The 17,843-nt window shown below is 55.2% G+C and overlaps 1 protein-coding gene across 3 annotated transcripts in view; it reads right to left on the bottom strand.

The window, feature by feature from the left end:
- The window catches only part of LOC144944063 (uncharacterized), a 110,125-nt gene that overhangs the window by 64,821 nt on the left and 27,461 nt on the right, over window positions 1-17,843 (bottom strand). For 2 of the 3 annotated variants that reach the window (XM_078872110.1, XM_078872112.1), the window contains exons 5-10: window positions 16,264-17,236; window positions 9,681-10,088; window positions 8,184-8,260; window positions 7,252-7,356; window positions 4,430-4,529; window positions 1,982-2,142 (exon numbers count right to left, since the gene is read on the bottom strand). In XM_078872110.1, the coding sequence (XP_078728236.1) occupies window positions 1,982-2,142; window positions 4,430-4,529; window positions 7,252-7,356; window positions 8,184-8,260; window positions 9,681-10,088; window positions 16,264-17,236 (1,824 nt within the window). The remainder of the gene's footprint in view (window positions 1-1,981; window positions 2,143-4,429; window positions 4,530-7,251; window positions 7,357-8,183; window positions 8,261-9,680; window positions 10,089-16,263; window positions 17,237-17,843) is intronic. The other variant, XM_078872111.1, reaches the window with a different exon arrangement.

Genomic DNA, 17,843 nt, shown 5'->3' with positions numbered 1-17,843 from the left:
GGCGCGTTCCCTACGTTGGCTGCCACTCCATGGGTAGTCTCGACCTCCGGCCACCGTTCCCCCCCGTACCCAAAGCCCCGTTCACTTTGCTTAACGCTCAATGTGGCGATGTCTCTCATCAAGGTGCTCGACTTTCTGTCTCTCAGTGCGATTCTGTGCTTCCCTGCGCACATTTGTTTTTTGTAGCCGTGTCACTTTCCTTGTCAACGTCCGTATTTCTGAACCACGTGTTCTGGCGGGCAATATGTACATTTGATGTCGAGCATTCCAGCAGCGCCACCACCCGACACAGCCAATCAGCAAGGTTTGTCACGTAGACGAAACGTGCCAATTCGTGACTAGTTCAGCACACCGGTGTGTTGGCGAGAAAAGCCCCGCCTTAGATTAGCTCGGCTGGCTATGTACGGCGCGAAAGAAAATTCTACGCACGTGCGGCGTTCTCGGAGAGACTCGCGGGCGAGCGAGAGGGGAGGAAGCCGCGGGCGTATATTTATTTTAACATCGGCGCAACGGCGAGCGCGCGCGGGCAGGAGGACCGAGGATCAAACGGACGTCCGAGCGGGGGAGACGTGGAAATTTCAATCACTCGTGAGAAAAAAAAAACGAAATTATCTTGCGAAGACGCGGAAAGCTTTCCACAAAATTAGGGGCTCGGAATGATCACACGCATGAAAGAAATGCAAATTGAACGTCGCGGAGAAGGGGCAGCCTCAAGGAGGAGCTGACGGCGCATACGGATTAGAGCTTAGGACGGCGAGCGCGGGGAGGAGGAGCGAGGGGGGGAGAGCGTGGGTGGGGGGGGGTGGCGAGGGGGGGTAGAGGGAGACAGGGGCCGCTCACAACGTACCACTTCGCATGAGGCTTAATTTCAATTCTTCCCGTTCGATTCAGTTTGTCTCTTATTGTTTTTTGTTGTCACGATTATTGACATTATTATTATTTGTATTGTTCGGTCAAATGGACGAAACAAATGCAGACGGGGGATGCGCGTGGCCGAGGTCATGAAGGCAGCGGGAGAGTTGAACTGCGACGGACGGACGGACGTTGAGCGCCGTAGCATCGTGGTACCGCTTTCACGCAGCACTGAACTGATCGTGGCTGATGATGATTCCCCAGGTTGACCAAATGGCTTGCAAGTGGCTTGCGATTAATTTGATCTTTTTAGGAATTTCCATTGAACAGTCTGCCATTTAGCGAAGCCTGTTTTCCTTTTTGTTGTTTTCGTTGGCCAATTTAAGCGTTTGAAGCGGCGGTAACCCAACGCGGCCGTTCGCCTCGCGGGCCGCTCGGCCTGCGCCGGCTCAGGGGGCCCTTAATTAGCTCCAGCTGTTTCGCGCAGCGCCGGACAGTGGCGGCGGTGAGGAGGAGGAGTGGCGCTCGGGGTTTCTGCATTCCAATCAGGGCCCCGGCGGTCGTAATCGAGTTACAATTGTTCCGTATCGATGATCACAATCAGTCGGGAAGGGAGGGGGGGGGTCCTCGGATCGTGGCTGATGTCGAACGGTCGAGGGGAAATATATTTCTTTTAATTAAAAAATTGTTTCAAAAAAAGTTTCAGTTTTTGCGCACTTAGGGTCTGGCCGCAATAATTACTGACAAACAGTCACCGGCTCACAGTTGACACAAAAAGATATTAATCAGCACGTGCTCACTCCCAGGGCCACGGAAACGATTGAACGGGCGATAGGATTTCCCCCACGTCCCGGCGGGGGAGGGCCTTGCCCGTCCCGCGTTTACGACGCTGTACAGCGGTGCGTCTGGCTTAAGCAGGGGGGGTCGCAGACGGCAGCTGAACTCCGAACGGAGGCATTTCTTTTCGTTTTGCTGTAAAATTGGAGGAGTTAAGGAAAACTTTGGAATGAGCGCAGTCGTGCCAGTCGTGGCCGTCTCGTTAAAATTGGTTGGGAATTTGTTGGGAGTGGGGGGCCCGTGGGGTGGGGGGGGGGCGCAGTGGGCGGGCGCCGCTTCATTGCCGCGTTACCTGCGGCTGGTCGGGCCTCGTCCCCTCCGTCCTGGTGGGGTCGTCTCCGGGGATGTCGCCGCCGGCGGGGCGACGGCCGCCCCCGTCGCCCCGCGCCCCCCGCGCCCCCTCGCTCAGCTCCCGCCACAGGCGCTCCACGCGCTCCAGCTCGCCCTTCAGGCCTGCGGGGCACAGCGAGCGAGGGTGGCTTCGGAAAACATCGCGAATCAATATTTCATTACGGGCTTAATCTCGGCCGGGGCAGAGAGCGTCTGGCGACAAATTAGCGCTGGTTAGGGCGAGATGCTCGTGATTAGAGGGCTCACGCCCTGGCGAAGGAGTCATTTCGCCCGATGCTATGCGGCCGCATGCCTCCCCGTCGCGTGGACAAATTGCGTCGGACGAAGGCGGCATCTTCGCTCATTAATTCGGAGGCCTCGTGCAAAGAAAAAAAAAAACACGGGGATCTGTTGCAATTTATAGGGTTATCACCCCAGGCGCGAGGCAGCTAAATTGTTTCTGATTCTCCTGTCGGGCACCGAAGAGCGTCGTGGGAGAGGCCACTCGTGGGCCTTGCCGGGGGAGAAACGCAACGGGCCGCTCGGGCGAGCGCGACAAATCTCGATTAAGCCTCCAATTAGCGACGAGTGGAGACCGCGGCCGCCGCGCCATGGAGGAGGAGGAGGAGAGATTCGGTTTTGCCTCCCCGGTAGCGAGCGAGCGGGATTAGTGTCGACAACTTACAAATCACGGACGCTTGCGCCCAGCGGGACTTTTTTTTAGGAGCGCACTCATTCCTTTTTTATATTCACCGTTAATCACTGCGGTGGGAAAATTGAAACGACATCATAATTGGTAAAAAAAAATGTATTGCCACCCACCCCCACACCATTCCCCCCTCCATCGTCATTGGTTGAGTAGAAATGAAAAAAAAAGCCAAAATGCTCGTCAGACAAAGTAAAATATAAAATGTAATCTAGACTTTAAAATAATAGCCTGGAGAAATGTAAATTACGCAGGAAATTACAAAAGTGTAGCACGGTCCAACTTGCAGAACGTGCGCGGGGGATAGCGGTGCATTCTAATTTCTGAGTGGGGGGAAGGATGGGGAGGGGAAGGAGGGGGGGAAGGAGGGGGGGAAGGAGGGGAAGAAGGAGGAGGGGAAGGAGGGGGGGAAGGAGGGGAGAGATCCATCTACCATCTCTCCCGGACGTCCATGCCAAGGGTGGTGATGAGGCGTTAAGCAAACAAGGCAAAAGCTCAGGGCCCCAAGCAGTTGCTTTTTGTAAATTGTTTGTTGTCCTTCCCCCGCACCTCAGAGCATGGTTGGCTACGTACGGTGGTGCGAAATAAGTGTGGCATAGAGACATATACAGAGATCAAGGGCTTCGCGGGGAAAGTACCAAAGGGCTGCACGAAATATGAGCTCGATTGAAATCTTCATCAACAACAAAAAATCCAATTATCCCGAAGAAGTGAATTAATCTCTCTCACCCTTCCCTGGTCTGTAATCTCTCTCCCCTCATCCATCTCCGTCTTTGTATCTCCTCTGTACTGTGTCGCCACGTCGCGACGAGTTTACAACTCGAATGGGGGAGCGGCACCCTCGCTGGCTCTGCGGCCCCCACGGCAGCGTGCTGGGCGCGACCCTCTCCTCTCAACACCGTCAGCCATGATCAATCCACTGCTGGATGAGGCCCCCCCCCCCCCACCCCCACACACACCGTGGCAGCCAGTGGGGGGAGTTATTCGGCCAGGTCAGCGGTAGGTTAGCGGTCGGGGAGCATGGACGTGGGAGCGTAGAAATGCAGTACAACAATGGGTTTTGCTGCGCTTGCCCACAGTCGCCCACAACCGCACAGCCTACAACACCTGCTATGCAGGGTGCTCGTCAAATCGACTATTCTACTCGTGCGTGTGATGGCAATGTGTTCAGGAGCTAAATGCCAATGTCGCGGTCTGCTGCTGGCCTCGACGAGAGGGCTTCAGCAGCGAGAGAGAGAGAGAGGAGTTTGTGTCGTGTTGCCGTTCCTCCTCCGCTGAATGAGTGCCGACCACAATGGGTTCAGTGTACGGCCTATCGTTACTTTGCTCAGATCGGATCGGGCGCCACCTCTACACACCGGCGTTCTCAATCGCCCAGCAACCTGCGATGGACAAACGAGGCTTTGCTAATTAAGCTGATTACACAATCGAAGAGCAGCATTTCTCTGTGTCCGCAGGGAGCTGCCACTCAGTTTTCTCCGGCCACGACACCTTTCTCGCACCCCCCCCCCACACACACCCACCTCTGTCACATCCGAGCCGTCTCATTAATGTATCGCTGTCACATCGGTTTAATATCTCCGACTCGGGGCGCAAGCTGAAATATTCGCGACGGGGCTGTTCTCACGGTTTGCCGGCTCGCGGCCGCGGCTGCGCCCGCGAGCCAAAGGCGGCGCGACCGCCTTGTGCCCGACGGGAACTCACCGGACTGGGCGAGCTGCGGCAGCGAGAGGAGCGCGAGCCCCTCGGCCAGCACCAGCTCCTTCGCCGCTCGGTGAGCGTCCGGGTTCAGCTGCAACGTCTGCTGCCAGAAAAAGAAAAGAAAAGGGCCCACGGGGAGAACCGGCGGAGATCGGCGTTGTTGTTGTCGTTGTTGATGTTTATAATTTTGGGACGGTGCGATTGTCTTAAGTCTCCCTAAGGCATGGCGCGTGCGTGTGCACGCGTGGCGGGGATAAAACGTGGGTGTGTTTCACGCTTGCCGAGACGTTGAACCAAGCGTGGCAAGAGTCGGCCATAGTACCCACTCTAGCCGCTCTCTGTGGCTCCGTCTGGCGGAGGCCTTTCCCACAGCAGTAGCGCCAGTGAGCAATTGCAGGGCTGCGCCTTTACCTGTTATTACTCTAACGCCGTGGAGCTTATCTCAATCGTTTAGGAGTAGACTGTTGTGAATCACGAGGCAATAAACGAGGCATTAGCGGGCTGCCCTGTCCGCTTAGCATTGACGACGGGGACAGCTCTTTAGCGAACGCTGCTGGAGCGCCGGCGACTCGATGAGCGTGCGGGGCGAGGAACAACGTCCCGCTCGTGATGGCGCTCCTGGAGCCCGGCTCGATCCCGCGCCGTGGCTCCGCCATACAAGCAGAGACACCGGTGGCCCCCCACCCCCCACACAAGCGCTGTTGTGAGCGGAGCCCACGAAGGTCGGCACGGCACCGCGCGACGGGGTGCCGTGGCCGGAATCACGCTCAGCCGCCTTTGTGTCTCCGGGCACAGATGGTTTAACTACAGCACGAGGTGCTTCATTAAGGGCGGGACGAGCACCGGTTCAGGTAATCGTCACCAGGAATCGGGCTCGGGTCGCCGGGTTCGTAGCGCCGCTCGCTGACCGTGGCAACGCCGCTCCGCGCAACAGAAGGCAGCAGCGTTAAGCAAATGTTTTAAGCGGAGGGCTCGTAGCAACGCGGTCAGCTCCTGACTTGATTTTGAGAATTTATAAAAAGGGGGGTGCTGAGCTTCGGGACTTCAACCCTCCCCCAGCCGCCACCACCTGATGCTACGGGTCTGTAACAGGATGAGAGAGCGTGCGTGGTCGTCATCACCACCTCATCCCTCCACCACCACCACCTGCACCTCCTCGCTGCACCGCCCCCCCCCCCCCGCCCCCCCCCCCCCCCCGTCTGAAGTTGAACACCGCTGGGGTTCGTGACTGGCGGGGCAGCGGCAATCCCCACGGGGGCGGCACGAGCGGCGGGGAGGACTTCGAGGGTGCGAGGAAGTCTGCCTCTGCCGATCGATGGCCAATCACTCCGCGGCAGTGCTGGTACGATTGGGGATATCGTGCGGATGGACGGGACAAAGAGAAAGTTATTTTATGTTGGGCGTCGGCGTCTGATTTTGGCATTGGTGAGGTCCTGGGGTCGATTACAGGTTTCAGCCGCTGCCTGTGATTGAACCGGGTTCTCAAGTGTAGCGAGCTGATTGGCTCACGTAGAGACCCATAGGCTCACATAGAGACCCATGGATTCACATAGAGACCCCTAGATTCACATAGAGAACCATAGACTCACAGAGATCCCCATAGACTCACATAGAGAACCATAGACTCGCACAGAATCCCATCGACTCGTATAGAGACCCATAGACTCACATAGAGACCCATAGACTCACATTGAAATCCATAGACTCGTATAGAGACCCATAGACAGACATAGAGATACATAGACTCATTTCGAGACACATAATTTCACATAGAGACCCATATACTCCCATAGAATCCCATAGACCCACATAGAGGCAATTTGACTCACACAGAGACTCGTATAGAGAGCCATAGATTCACATATAGATCCATAGAATAACATAGAAACCCATAGACGCCCATACAGACCCGTAGACTCAAATACAAACCCATAAACTCAGAGAGACCCATAAACTCACGTAGAGACACATTAATTCAGGTTATCCCATTGCAGCGAGTTGATGATCTCAGCTCAATCCTCAATTAGGTGAAATTTGGTTCCGAACTTCATTTGGCTGAATTCCAGCTGTGAGAATTACAATGTAGGGGTTTGACCGTCCTGCGATGAACGTCACTGCCAGTGAGACGGTTCTATTTGGGGACCGGTGGTGCACCTCCGAGGTAGCTCTGTGACATCTGCTTATCGCGGGGTCGTATCCTGCTCCGCGACAGCTCCAAATTAATTATTCAGCCCCTGACACGACGCCGGGAGCGAGGTCAGAAGAAACATTGGGGACACTGGGGATGGTAAAAATTAAATGAAAATAAACCGTAGTGTGGGATGGATCCGAAAAGGTGGACGAAAGATTCTCGATGAACATACGGACGGGAGGACGAGCGATCCCCACGCGGCGAACGGACAGCTGGGCCCAGGCGTAATTCTCGCGAGTTGTTTAAAATGCTCAGAGCTGCACGCGGAGGTTGCAGAGGTCACAAAGGTCACGAAGGTCGCGACCCCGATGCTCGCTGCCACATCGCCACAACAGCCATGGAATGAGTGAATGCGCGAGCAAATGAATGAATGTGAACGAGCGAGTGAGGAATGAGAATAAAATTATTGAATGAATGCATTAGTGAATGAATGAGGGAATACTTGTGGAGCATTTGAATGAATGTGAGTGAATGAAGGAATGAATCAGAAAGCAAGTAAGTTAATGAATTAACAAGTAAATGAATTAGCAAGCGATCGGACGAGCGAGCGGGTGCAAAACGTGAAGGAATATATTAACGAATGAGCGAAAGGTGATGGCACGGGTGGGGGGAGTGGGGGGTGGGGGGTGCTCACGGGGCTCGGGGCGTCGGCGGGGTCATGGGGGGGCGTCCACTCGTGCAGGGCGCCGGCGGCCGCATCCACCCAGCCCTCCAGCTCCCCCAGCCGCTGGGCAAACAGCTGCGAGACATCACGCAGCAGCAGCAGCAGCGGTGGCACGGCCGTGCGCATCATGCGGGTGAACCGTGACCCTCCTCCAAAACCACGCTCCAGAGAGGATGTCAAAAGACAAGGCGCCCTCCTCATGTTCCTCCTGCTCCTCCTCCCATTCATTCTGGTATTGACCCTATCTCTCCTCATATCACTCTTCCCATTCATCAAATTATTCCTCCAACCAAAATCTTACACCTCCTATTCCTCCCATTAACCATCCTTTACCTTCTGCAATCGCACGTCCGATTACTACGGTTGGCAATGTACGGTTGTCCCGGCGCGTGAGTCACCGCGCGGGATCCCGTGACGATTCCGACGACGATTAGCGCCGTGCCCAACGGCGCTTGGGGGTTTAACCGGGCTGCTCTGGTTCGGCCCATGTTCTTGGGACAGGCACCACAAGTGACACGGCGAGCGGCCGCGTGGACCCCGCGGCCGAGCGCCGACACCTCGTCACGAGGCCCCCATCCTCGTCACGGAACCAGCTCCGCGTCGCTGAACCTCATCACGGCCGCCACACTTAACCACGGAACCCAACTTAAGAGACCCACAATTCATCGCACCGCCACCACCACCACCACCACACTATTGAATTCACAACTCATCTTTTGAAACGAGCATCACATCATTGCACCGCCATCTCGTCACGCGAGAGGTCAACCTCAGCCCCCCCCCCCCCGCCACCCCCCCCCCACTTTATCTGAATATTGTAGGGGTGGGGGACAAGAACCGGCCCAATCATTCTCATGTTTCAACGGACGTTGGGCTCTCGTGAGATCTTGGCGGGGCGTCACCTCGACTCTGCGTGCGACGTCGGCGTCCGGGTGTCCCTGGAGACAACCGCGGAGCTCCTCGCGGAGTCGCCGGGCTCCTGTGGGCGACACGGACACGCGGGTGAGCGCCCCTCGCCCCAACGCTCGCCCCACTACTCGCCTCACCGCTCGCCCCACCGCTCGCCCCACCGCTCTCCCCACCGCTCGCCCCACCGCTCGCCCCACCGCTCTCCCCACCGCTCACCCCACCGCTCTCCCCACCGCTCACCCCACCACTCGCCCCACCGCTCACCCCACCGCTCTCAACCACCGCTCTCCCCACCGCTCCACCCACCGCTCGCCCCACCGCTCGCCCCACCGCTCACCCCACCGCTCATACCACCCCTCGCCCCACCGCTCTCCCCACCGCTCTCAACCACCGCTCTCCCCACCACTCGCCCCACCGCTCTCAACCACCGCTCTCCCCACCACTCGCCCCACCGCTCGCCCCACCGCTCGCCCCACCCCTCACCCCACCACTCATCCCACCGCTCTCCCCACCGCTCTCAACCACCGCTCTCCCCACCACTCGCCCCACCGCTCATACCACCCCTCGCCCCACCGCTCGCCCCACCGCTCTCAACCACCGCTCTCCCCACCGCTCGCCCCACCTCTCGCCCCACCGCCCGCCCCACCGCTCTCCGCACCGCTCGCCCCACCGCTCTCCCCACCGCTCATCCCACCGCTCATCCCACCGCTCGCCCCACCGCTCTCCCCACCGCTCGCCCCCACCGCTCATCCCACCGCTCGCCCCACCGCTCTCCCCACCGCTCGCCCCACCGCTCATCCCACCGCTCATCCCACCGCTCATCCCACCGCTCATCCCACCGCTCATCCCACCGCTCATCCCACCGCTCTCCCCACCGCTCGCCCCACCGCTCGCCCCACCGCTCATCCCACCGCTCGCCCCACCGCTCGCCCCACCGCTCGCCCCACCGCTCTCCCCACCGCTCGCCCCACCGCTCGCCCCACCGCTCGCCCCACCGCTCGCCCCACCACTCTCCCCACCGCTCTCCTCACCGCTCGCCCCATCGCTCTCCCCACCGCTCGCCCCACCACTCGCCCCACCGCTCTTCCCACCGCTCTCCCCACCGGTTGGCTACGTGCGGTGTGGAAGAAATCCAACGTGCATAAGTAGGTAACAGTGCGGAGACGGTGCGGGGAGTGGTGTGGTGACCGTGACGGTTCATCAAGGAGCCACTCCGAGGCGCCGCACAGAGTAACCCGTGACATTGTCTCCAGCCGCGCACGAATCGCGCGGCGTTCGGGCGCTCATGTCCCACGAGCCTCGTCTACTCCGAACACTTCTTACAAACCGCCCGAGCCTGACTCAAAGCTAAAGAAGGGAGCGACCGAAATCGCGACAGGCGGTGGTTCCACGATTGTGTCGGCGCTAACTTGCGCGCGCGCTCCGTCGCTACGCGGGGCAGGGTTTGGCGGGCCACAGGAAGAAGGAGGTCCGCCGATCGGGCCGCTCACCCAGGTGGTCGAGTGCCGGCGCGGTGGCGGCGAGCAGCGCGCCCTCCTGCTCGTCGTCCGACGACGCGTCCGGGAACGTGTCGTCGAACGGCTTCCCGGTGAAGCCCGCGCCGTGGCCGCCCCCCGTCACCGCGCCGGCGCCGGCCTCGGCGTCGGGGCTCGGCTCGTCCCACGGCACCGGAGTGCCGTGGCCCTGCTCGGGGGAGCCGGGGTCCGACGCCGCCTCCGACAGCTCCCAGTCGTCCAGGTCCCTCGCCGCCGCGTGGAACCGAGGTGGCGGCGGCGGCGTCAGTAGCGCCAGGTACTCGGCAGACTCGCGGCGCGACGGGGAGGCTGGGTCGCGGGGCAACACGCCGGGGCCGCCGGAGAAACAGAGGTCGCCGGGGTCACCGGCTCTGCCGCCTCCAACTGCCATGGGCGGAGAGAAGGCAGGGCGGGTTAGCGGCGACCGTGTCGCCAAACGTCCACCAAGCTGTGAACATGAACCTGCTCACGCCTGAGACGGTGGAATGCTTCGGTTACACAGGTCATACACCGTGACCGGGTGGAGGTAGCGAGGGTTGGTGAGCGTCGAGAAGCAGCTGTACCCTGGCTCTTCCAGGAGAAGGTGGTACAGCAAAAATGTGGATTCCACCTGTTCCCTCTGTATGGGATAGAGCGTTTCCCCCTCGCATGCGGTTTCCCTGGGTTTTCCGGTTTCCTCCCACATGTAAACACTGATTGACTAGACGATAACACCTTAATATATAGAGGACTGCAGAGCATGGGAAATTGTTGGCACCAGCAACCGCGTGGCTGCCTTATTGTGTGTCTTGGTTCCTTGCGGTGTCGAGATGTTACGGATCTCGTTTGTTACACAAATCAGGAAAGATTCTCCGAGTGCGGGTGCGATGGTTCAGGAGCGTGCTGTGGTGAGAATGTTTGTTTGACCGTTTCCAGCAGTGAGAGTTTGGCTTTGTGCGGGACACAATCGGAGTGCCTGGAGAATGCCCAGCAGCATGCAATGCGGTAACACCATGGAGCTCTCTCACACAGCCGGGGTTCAAGAGCTCACGAACCCTCGGTGGTGAGATGGTAACTACCTCGCCTGGTATACAGGAGGTCGTGGGTTCTATCCCGACTGTGACGCCTGCTGTATATTTGTAGTTTGCATGTTCTCCCCACGGTCGTGTGGATTTTTCTCTGGGTCCTCCGGTTTTTCACTCCACATTTCGAGACGTGTGTTGAGAGTGTTCGTCTCTTGCTATACATTTCCACGTGATAAGCCACGTCGTCGAGGTATTAGGTGTGGCCAGGTAGCTTCTGAAAAAAGGCTAGATTGCTCAGTGGGCCTTACCTGGTAAAATAAAAAAAGAGTTTCGTTTTTATCCATCATAGAGGTATTTTGGGTTAAGTTTTTAGTTTAGTTAAGAGAGTGAGTGAATACTGTAGGCGTTCTAATGATTTAAAATCTGTGTCTAGCCTTTTTTTCGATTTAAAGCTTTCGTGACTGCAGGGATTAATCTTCTTGGTTCTTTCGGTAAAGTCACGTAGAAGGGAAATTATAAAATAATAAAAATAAAACATAATCCATACACCCAGCCATCAGATTCACAATGGAAGTCGAAAAAGATGGCAAGCTACCCTTTTTGGATGTCCTAATTAAAAGGAGACCTGATGGTTCAATGAGCCACTCTGTCTACAGGAAAGCCACCCATACGGATGCTTACTTAAAACCGGATTCCCACCACCATCCATCCCAGAAGAATTCCCTCATCAAGACTCTACACCATAGAGCCCAATGCATCTCCGACCAAGAACACATTGCCAGTGAACTCAAACACGTACGCCAAGCTCTTAAGGCTAATGGTTACTCCTACTACACAATCCGCAAAGCCATCACTCCAACCATCAAGAAAAATCCTGTTGAGGAGCCTTTCAAAACTATCACCTTACCCTACATTGTTGGGGTCACAAAAAATATCTCCAAAATCCTGATTAAACACAAGATCCAGGTCCGATTCAACACAGTACATAAAATCCGTGATCTGGTCCCGTCTGTAAAAGATGTGGTTCCAGACATACAGTACCCTGGCGTCTACAAACTAAGTTGCCTCTGTGGTAGCAGTTACATTGGAGAAACCAAACGACATGTCTCGGACCGCATCCGTGAACATAAAGCAGACCTGAAACACGGTAAGACAAACACCTCAGCCGTGGCAAATCACTGTTACAATTCAGTGGGCTCACATGACATTGACTTCTCCAAGACAGAGGTTCTCTGCAAGCCATCTGGCTACCATGAGAGATTCGTTAATGAGGCGATCCACATATACAAACACAGAGACAATTTCAACCGAGAAGATGGATTCTGGCTCAGCAATCATTGGAAGGACGTAATAAACCATTTCGGATCTTAACTCATTGTGTTCACGTTTACGGTGACTTTCAGACCGCAGTCCACTCACTGGCATTGTTATTTGACCATATTTCACCACCAGTGCCGGATTAAGCTAGTGTCGGGCCTGTAGCATATGCTATAAAGGGGCCCTAAATAAAATAAATAAATAAATATTGAAACACTCATTTTTTACTTGCATAGTAATATAGTTGTATTTTTTTATTTGCTATACAGCCAGATAATACGACAAATCACTAACCTTAAACACCCAGTCGTTCATAAAAGTTGAAGGCGATGTAGTACTATAGTAATAGAGCAAGTGCAGAATCACTGAACCGGAATTGGTAGCTTGAAAGCATTTAGCACTGGGCCCTTGAAAGTGCAGGGCCCGTAGCATACAATATGTGCTACTAGGATAATCCGGGCACTGTTCACCACGCCATCCCACAACAATAACAATCGTGGTAGCAATGCGGATGTGGCTTGTGTATCCTAGGAAATGCTCGGCGAGTCTCAGGTCTCTTTCTCAGGTGGCTGCTGCCACGTTGGGGCGTTCTGCAGATGAGTAGCGTGGGGAAGGAGGAACCGCCCCGTGCAGTGAACCCTTCCAGACAGTTGTCACCTGTGCACCTTCGTCGACACGTGGAAAATATCGTCAGGTCCCGCATTGTTACATGTCAGGGCTCTGCGACACACTCGACCACTTATTTGGTCAAGGCTTAACAACATCGTTGGTCACGGTTCAATCCGCCGCTGGACGTCGCCACCTCTCCGGGTCCCCGAGATGCAATGTTCCATCCTGGCTCTCCGGGGGGCAAGGAAGCCGACTTCGTTGCTCCATCTCCGCGGTGGGGGGGGGGGGGGTTGTCGCTCTTGACAGTAACCTATCTACGTGACTCTACCGAGAGACCCAAGAATATGAATTCCTGCAGTCACAAAGGCTTTAAGTCAAGATTAAGCCACCTCTACGGGGAGGGTTTCCACACAACTATTCGATCTTTTAACAAACTTCGAGACAAGAAGGCTCATCTGATCGAGTCGCTCACATTCCTGAAGAGATGCCACGACACCAAAGTAATACCGATCTCCTTCACACTCACATCTCCTGCTGTCACTTCTCCCAATGCGAAACGGATCTTTTTCAGGGCCGGCCTAGCCCTGATCTCAGAGAGAATAAGATTGCTCCGATTTAAACTATACAATTTAGATAAGACTCTCCTGAAATCACACTTAACACTGATGGAACAAAAATGTCTACATCTGATTGGGAACATGTAGATAACATGACAGCCTCTTCAGCCGCATCAATGTCAGCTAAATGCAAAGATCTAAATGCTGATTTACAAGTTCAACCTCCTTTCCAAGAAGAAGCCATATCCACATTTCAAAAAGTTAGACATTGACAATATTGTTATCAATCAGACTAACAGACCAATTTCAGACAGCCTAAAATCGGTTCTAGCCAAAGGATTGAATTTCGCAGTCACCCCTAAACACATGCCAGTTGATGATATCATTGCCCAGGTCGACGTAACCCTTAAGGGTTTGGGACACATTACTGCAGACGCGGCAAGATCGGAAATCGCTGTAATCCTCAAAAACGCTAAGACACCTATTAGCAACATCAGTAAAGATGAGCGCTTTGAGCTTTCTCAATTAAAAAAGAGAGATGACATCTTCATCCTCTCAGCCAACAAGGGCAATGCCACAGTTATCATGGACAAACCACCTACAATAACAAAATTCAGGACCTACTTAATGATGGTAGCTATACCAAAATGAAGAGATCCCACCAACCGCCTCGTTACAAAAACCAACAATATCATCACTGATTCGACATCTTTGATCGAACCAACCAATCGGGTTTCCTTAAAACCCTCTGCTGCTAGGCCACCCAGATTGTATGGCTTACCAAAAATCCATAAAGAAGGAACACCCCTTCGTCCTATCGTCTCCACCATTGACTCACCCACCTACAAACTGGCCCTATTTCAGTCTGAGACCTTACAACCATTCACTGGTAAGACCACCTCAGCTGTACTCAACTCCGCTCACTTGGTATCGCTAATTAAGGCCATCTCACTATCTCCAGGTGATTTGCTCGTTAGTTTCGATGTAGTTTCTTTGTTTACCAAAGTTCCTGTGCTTGACACCATTGCAATAATTGAAGATTTGGTCCAACAAGGACTGAATGCTGATGTACCGGCCCTGGTGAGAAACTGCCTCACCAACACTGACTTCACCTAAAATGGACAAACAAGTTGAAGGTACTCCAATGGAGTCTCCCTTATCTCCAGTTATAGCCAATGTTTTCATGGAAAATTTTGAGACAGATGCCATCCAGGCATCCACCCTATATCCGTCCTTGTGGAAGAGGCACGTAGATGACACGTCGTCATCTGGCCACATGGCCGACCAGCTCTGGGCAAATTCCTCAACCACATCAATTCCATACACCCAGCCATCACATTCACCATGGAGGTGGAAAAGGTTGGCAAGTTACCATTCTTGGATGTTTTAATCGAAAAGAGAACAGATGGCTCAATGGGACACTCTGTCTACAGGAAAGCCACCCATACGGATGCCTACCTAAAACCTGACTCCCACCACCATCCATCCCAGAAGAATTCCCTCATCATAACTCTACACCATAGAGCTCGATGTATTTTCGACCGTCATCACCTAGCCAGTGAACTAGAACACGTACACCAATCTCTCAAGATACATGCACATTCAGACTACACAATCCGTAAAGCTATCACCCAAACCGTTGGGAAACGAACCATCTGAGGACCCTATCAAAACCATCACCTTGCCATACATAGCAGGCGTCACTAAAAAGATTTCCAAAATCATGAGCAAACACAAGATCCAGGTTCGATTTAACACAGTACATAAAATTCGTGATCTGATCCCATCTGTGAAGGATGTGATCCCTGACATGCAATACCCCGGCGTTTACAAACCAAGCTGTGTCTGCAGCAGTCGTTTAATATGGGGAGTAGTTATTTGATATTTTATTTGAACCTATCTACGTGACTTTACCGAAAGACCCAAGAATATGAATTCCTGCAGTCACGAAAGCTTTAAGTCGATAATAACAAAGTCGCCCAGCCTGGCCCGCACGGCTCTATCACGGGGCTCGCGCGGCAACGACCGGTGTCAGCGCGCCGCCTGCTGGCCGCTCAGAAGCCGTGCAGCAGCAGCAGAAGTAGCAGCAGTAGCAGCAGCAGGAGCAGTAGTAGAAGCAGCAGCAGCAGCAGGAGTAGCAGCAGCAGCAGGAGTAGCAGCAGCAGGAGTAGCAGGAGCAGCAGTAGCAGCAGCAGGAGTAGCAGGAGCAGCAGCAGTAGCAGCAGCAGTAGTAGAAGCAGCAGCAGGAGCAGCAGGAGCAGCAGTAGCAGCAGCAGGAGCAGCAGCAGCAGGAGCAGCAGCAGCAGCAGGAGCAGCAGCAGTACGCTCACTGGAAGTGTGAGGATCAGACACTGCCGAGGTGAAGCCAGCCGGGTGGTGGCGGGGGGTGGTGTAAGCGCACCCCTGGCGATGCGGTGCTTAGGAGGCAGGGGTTGGTGGATCACGTAGACATTTGTGAAACTTCCAAATCCACCGGGGCTGCAAAGTGTAACCCGGAGATGAACTATAAACATTTTTTTTATTTTACCAGGTAACATCCACTGAGCTATGTAGCTCTTTTTTCAGAAGCGACCTGGCCACAAACGATAGCTGAACGAAGTGGTGTGTATCATCACGTGGAAATTCAGCCAAATACGCTAAATGCGTGATGTTGATTCTAAATGTGAATGAGAAAACCGGAGGACCTTGAGAAAAATCCACGTGACCACGGGGAGAGAGACACGCAAACTTCAAAGAAACAGGCGTCACGGTTGGGATCAAACCCACAACCTCCTGTATACCAGGCGATGTAGTTAACGTCTCGTCACCGAGGGTTCGTGAGCCCTTGGAACCCCGACTGTGAGAGAGCTCCACGGTGTTGCCGCATTGCGTGCTGCTGGGCATTCTCCAGGCACTCCGATTGTGTCCCGGACAAAGCCAAAATCTCACTGCTGGAAACGGTCGGACAAACATTCTTACCGCAGCACGCTCCTGATCCATCGCACCCGCACTCGGCGAATCTTTCCTGAATTAGTTTAACAAACGAGATCGGACAATGGGGCCGGCGACTCGCGCTTCCGTGGGTGCGGGTACCTTCCAGGGGCTCTCCCTCGTCCGCTGTGAGACTCGCGCTGTGGGACAGGGTGAGGTAGGACTCCTCCTTCTCCTCCTCCTCCTCTGCGTGCGCGTCACGTGGGCGACGCTCGCCGTCTCGCTTCGCGGCGCGCGAGGACGAGCCGCCTCCTCCTCCCTGGGAGCCGTCCACCTCGTCGCCTTCGCTTCGATCCGACGACGCCGACGACGCCTGGAAATATTCGCAGTCACCCTCCGTCCAAGTGGTGGTGGCCCCCCGCGCGTCTCCACGTGGCGGCGACGAGGGCCGACCGGGGGAGACGCCAAGCGGCCGACCCGCCTCCGGTGCCGAGAATCTCCCCGCCGGCGCCACCGGCACCGCCACCGCACTTTGCCGCCTCGACCGCCGCCGCGAACAATCCCCGTCCGAGCGGTCCAGCTCGTCGTGCGCGGCCTCCATGCGTCCGGAGGGAACGCGGCCGCTCGCCCCCGTGACGGCCGTCGGTCCCCGCGGGGCGTCGGTCTCGCCGGCGCGTCCGCCGACTTCGTTCTCCTCCACGCGCTCGCGATGGGGCGGATCGGCTTCGGGCTCGGGATGAACGCCGCCGTGCCCGGCGCGATCCTGCTGCTCGGTCGAACCGCACGCGAACGGGCGGCTTCCGTCGGCCGTGCCGGGAAAGCCGCCGGCTCCGACGTCCGGTTGTGGCTCGCGGCGGCCGCGCCGACCTGGACCTGTCGATCGTGCCGTCTCCTCCTTCACCTCCTTCACCTCCTTCACCTGCTCATCCTCCTCCTCCGCCACCGCGTCGGCCTCCAGCGGCTCCCGTCCATCAGGGTCGGGGTCGGCATGCGGAGCGGCCGCCTCCTCCTCCTTGGGGCTGTAGTCCGACAGCTCGATGGCGGTGATGCCGCAGTCGAGCGAGAAATAATTCTTGGAGCACTTGACGATGAGGTTCTGCAGGTCCTCCACGCTGCCCAGGGACTCGAAGCAGCTCTGTGTGGGCAGCGGGAGCGGCGTTTGTGTTTTGTTAGTTCAACAAAACGCGTTCGTAATTCCCCCTTCCCCCAGGTATAGTAAAGCAGCTTCGCCAACACAATGCGTACACGAGGGCGCGCCCGAGTGCGCATAAAGACGCCTATTGCAGTCACTTCAGATCTAGCTCTGTGATGTCTTTTCCCAGGGCTACTTCTCCGACACTCTGCGAGAGTTTTAACGGACTCTGTTCACTTTACGTTCTATTTGTAAGGGGCCGTCCATAAATGACGTCACGCACCTAGGCGGGGGGGGGGTTAGACATTTGTGACGATGTGTGACGAGGAGGGGGGGGGTTTGAGAAATGTGACGTCACATCAAAATGAGCAACTTTAAATAAATATTGAATTGTTAGAACAACACAAATTTTGATTAATTTTCATTATTAACTATTTGATTATTTAAATTTACTAAGGTCACCTTTTATTTATTCCATGAAGCAGCATTCTGCTTCTCCATGGGAGAATGGAGAAGCATACATTTAGAATTTATTTTAATGATTGTTATTAAACATTTTGATTCTAATGATTCTACCAGGGCTTTTCATTCTGTGGAATGAATATATAAT

This window comes from Lampetra fluviatilis, chromosome 33 (genome assembly GCF_964198595.1).
Source record: "Lampetra fluviatilis chromosome 33, kcLamFluv1.1, whole genome shotgun sequence".
Taxonomy (NCBI): domain Eukaryota; kingdom Metazoa; phylum Chordata; class Hyperoartia; order Petromyzontiformes; family Petromyzontidae; genus Lampetra; species Lampetra fluviatilis.
Note: the sequence above shows the minus strand (reverse complement) of the source record. Positions and strands in the feature narration are given on the sequence as shown.